The 3,493-nt window shown below is 40.6% G+C and overlaps 1 protein-coding gene across 1 annotated transcript in view; it reads left to right on the forward strand.

Annotated features, from left to right (window-relative positions):
• PRKN (parkin RBR E3 ubiquitin protein ligase) overlaps positions 1 to 3,493 on the forward strand; it is a 939,557-nt gene that overhangs the window by 445,538 nt on the left and 490,526 nt on the right. Inside the window, exon 7 of the mRNA XM_014519112.2 lies at positions 417 to 553. Coding sequence (XP_014374598.1) covers positions 417 to 553 — 137 coding nt within the window. The remainder of the gene's footprint in view (positions 1 to 416; positions 554 to 3,493) is intronic.

Here is a 3,493-nt window from a genome sequence, read left to right on the forward strand (position 1 = left end):
CTCACTTCACTCCTTTGCCACTTGCTCTTACATTTGCTGTACATAGTTCTGCCCCAGCTCATGAGAAAGCCTTCTACTTTATGGATTATCTTTGCTCCTTCACAGCACTCTTTCTCTTTTTGAGCCTCCACCTTCTTCAAATTTCCCATAAAGGTGTGTCTCTTCTCCCTTACCTCTGCCTCAGTTTCAGGGGCAATATTTTCTTTAAATCTCTGCCATTTGATGCTATGATTTATAGAGATATTAATTGTTACAAAATTATTTAAAAGCCATGTTATGATTTGATAGTCATATTATTCTTACTATCAGTGAGGATTCTGGGATTGAAGTTGTGAACTGAAGCAGTTTAAGATGGTTGTTCTACCCAATGTTACATACAATAACATTATATTGCACTGATTTGGGTTTTTTAACAGAAGTCCCGTGCTGGTGTTCCAGTGCCTGCACCACCATGTCATTTGCCTTGACTGCTTCCATTTATACTGTGTGACTATGCTGAATGATCGCCAGTTCATCCATGATCCTGAGCTTGGCTACTCCCTCCCCTGTGTGGGTAAGTTTGGGATGTTCTTTTAATTATTCTTGCCCTATTATCTGTTGTCAGAATTAGAGCACGTCTGAGTAGTTGTTTCACTTGACGGAAAATGTGTTTTGTTAGTGAAATGGTCCTTTTGGCTCTGTATGTAAGCTGGCTCTAAAACATTAGCTCAGTTCCAAAGGGCATTTCTTTTATAAGCAAATGCATGCATTTTTCACATTAGTATCATTATAAAGTGCTAAAGAATGATAGCAGTAAGCATTAAAAAAAAATCCTTGATGACCTCCAGGTCTTTTCTTCTGAGTCAAGTAAGTTAACTTTTTCTGGCATAGCTTCAAGTGTTAATAAAAAAAAAGTAATAGGAATTTTAAATAGCCTTCTTGTTGATTAAGTTATCTCTACTAATTATCATTGCATTGAATGAAATGCAGATCTCCCAACGTATGTGCTAGGTTATCTGCTGTAGCTGACTAGGAAGTGAAATTTGCCTTCTGTAGAGAAAGATTTATGTTGAATCTTAAAGATCACTTTTGACAGATGTGAGACAAAAAGTCAAATCCATCACATTGTCACACAGACAAATTTGCTGTGTGGAACTTTACCAGAATTTTGTATTGCTGTTATGTTTGCATGTGTGTTTGTCAGAAGTGCCATGCACTACCATGTAAATCACATCCTTTCACTTTGCAAGCTGCAAATAAGATGGATTTTCCTTGGTTGTTTGAGTAGAAGAAAAACTGTGGGCATTTCTTATGAGAGTGACATTTGCTTTATACTGGGGCATGTCTTAAAGATATTGAATCTACTGTAATAAAGAGCAGTTCAGCTTGTCTATATTTACCAGCTGCTTTTAATAATTTCGGTAGCATCTTAGCAATGGTCATAAGTTCACATACTGCCAATATTGCAGTTCATATGCTGCTAATGTCTGTTTGCCAGGTTTCTATTTAAATGTAGCATAGCCATGTAGTAGTGCTCTGTACAACAGTATCTTGTTACAGAGAAGATTTTTCCCCTCACCTGCAGATAAATCATATATAATACTAGTTGCTTAAGATGGCCTGTCAGTGAAATCCTGATTTGTTCTTCCTACTCAGTGTTCCTTCCTTGATTTTTACATGGTGATGTTGGGTGACTCAATACTTGTCTGCCCCCCTGCCTACATCCCCCACAAATTAATCAATTTTCAGCCCAGCACACAAATGAATCAGTCTCTTTTCCCTTTGCTCAAGATTTATCAATTTTCTTCCTCTCTCCATTTATCAGTTATCTTTCCTGTTCTCCATCTTGCTTCCCAAATTAATCAATTCTCTCAGCAGCAGTTATTCCAACTCATCCCCCTGCCCAGTCAGGCCTCCTTTCAACTTTAGTTGTCACCACAGCCCTTCCTCCAATTTAGACATAATATTCTTGCCTGATGGCCCTTCAACCTCATCTTCTGGCTCAGCCACTTCATTAATACTATTAGACTGACAGCATGCTGGGCACTGTCTTTCAGAACTAGTTCTTCAATTTGGGGGTTTTACACTCCTTTTTCTCTTACTTAGAGAGGAGGCTAGCAAGTAAGCTACAATTTCTGCTATCTACCTGGAGATAAGGACCCAGATATCTTCTTACTTCTGTAGGCTTGTGCTTGGGACTTCTAGAATGGAGTAGTGAAAGGAAAGTGGAAGGAAAGTGATGGCAGTGGGATGCTTGGAACAGCACTTTTTCCTGCCCAGGGCAGGGGGTCAGACTTGATGATCTACTGAGCTCCCTTCTGACCATGAAAATTTATGAATGCTATGAAAGTATGGGAGGATGAGCAGAAGTACTCACGGCCTTGCCTCAGGTCTTTGATTGCTATTGAGGGAAGAGCTTGGCCTAAGGTAGGGGGAGTCAGAAAGATTCACAGAAATAACTTACAGTTCTGCTTAACTGAGGCAGAATAAAAGTAAGTCTACTCTCCACAGGCCTGGCAATAGAAAATTATTGGGTAGTCTTTCACCATCCCTCAGGTAGAGCATTGGTTTTGCTTTCTCCTCATTTCCTATGTTAAAGGTTCTCTGCCCAAGCCATAAACCAGATTACCAACCCATATTGCCAACCCAAGGGGCCCAAACCCATGTCATAATCCAAAACTCTCAAGACTTAAAAAAAAATGAGATATTATGTCATTATTATAGGTGTTTATTCTTCTGCACTCTGGCCTTTTTCTTTGCCTGTTGTTTCTGACCCAGTAGTAGGTAACCACAATCATTTTTGGATCAGCCCCATCCATTCAGTTGCTTTATAATAGCACTCTGCCGCTTACATAGTCTGAGCTGACAAATGGTAGCAGTGGCTGGAATGCAGTCTCTATCCCTGAACCTGCAGCAGTTACACAGGCTGCTGCCCCCAAACCTAAATTTTGTTTGTTTATTTAAATTGTTGTTTGTTTGCTTTTTGTCTTTTATCAGTTTGTATCAGTCTGAGGCTGCAAGCTGTGCCAAATCATTGTGACACTGGGGCAACTGGGTCAGTTGTCACTTAGAGGTGGCTGAATCATCAAATTTCTGGGTCACAGAAAATTTCAGCATTTTGGAGTCTGGTTCGCTTCCAGTGCCAAATGAAATGGAAGGTCTTTAACATTTTCCCATGGAACTGAAGTTGCAGCAAAAATTACAAAGTGTGCTCCTCAGGGATGCTGGCAGCTGCTGAGTAAAATGGACACACTTCTTGCCAAGATCACACTGCCCACCACTGACTACCAGCGGGGAAATTGGAAACTTGCAGAATCAGATGGCCTAGGGAACCAGGTGACCTTAGTACTAGAAGGTCTGAGTTCCTGACCCTGGGTCAGCCCCTTCTTTTGTTAGGATTGCTTAGGAGTCCTAGACCCTAGAAGTCTGGAGTGTCCTGAAACACAGGTGGATAGCAAACTAGGTATGGTTCTAAGGGAAACCAGCTGGGAAGCCAACAAAACTTAGCAGGAAT

The sequence above is a fragment of the Alligator sinensis genome, unplaced genomic scaffold, assembly GCF_000455745.1.
Source record: "Alligator sinensis unplaced genomic scaffold, ASM45574v1 scaffold682_1, whole genome shotgun sequence".
Taxonomy (NCBI): Eukaryota; Metazoa; Chordata; order Crocodylia; family Alligatoridae; genus Alligator; species Alligator sinensis.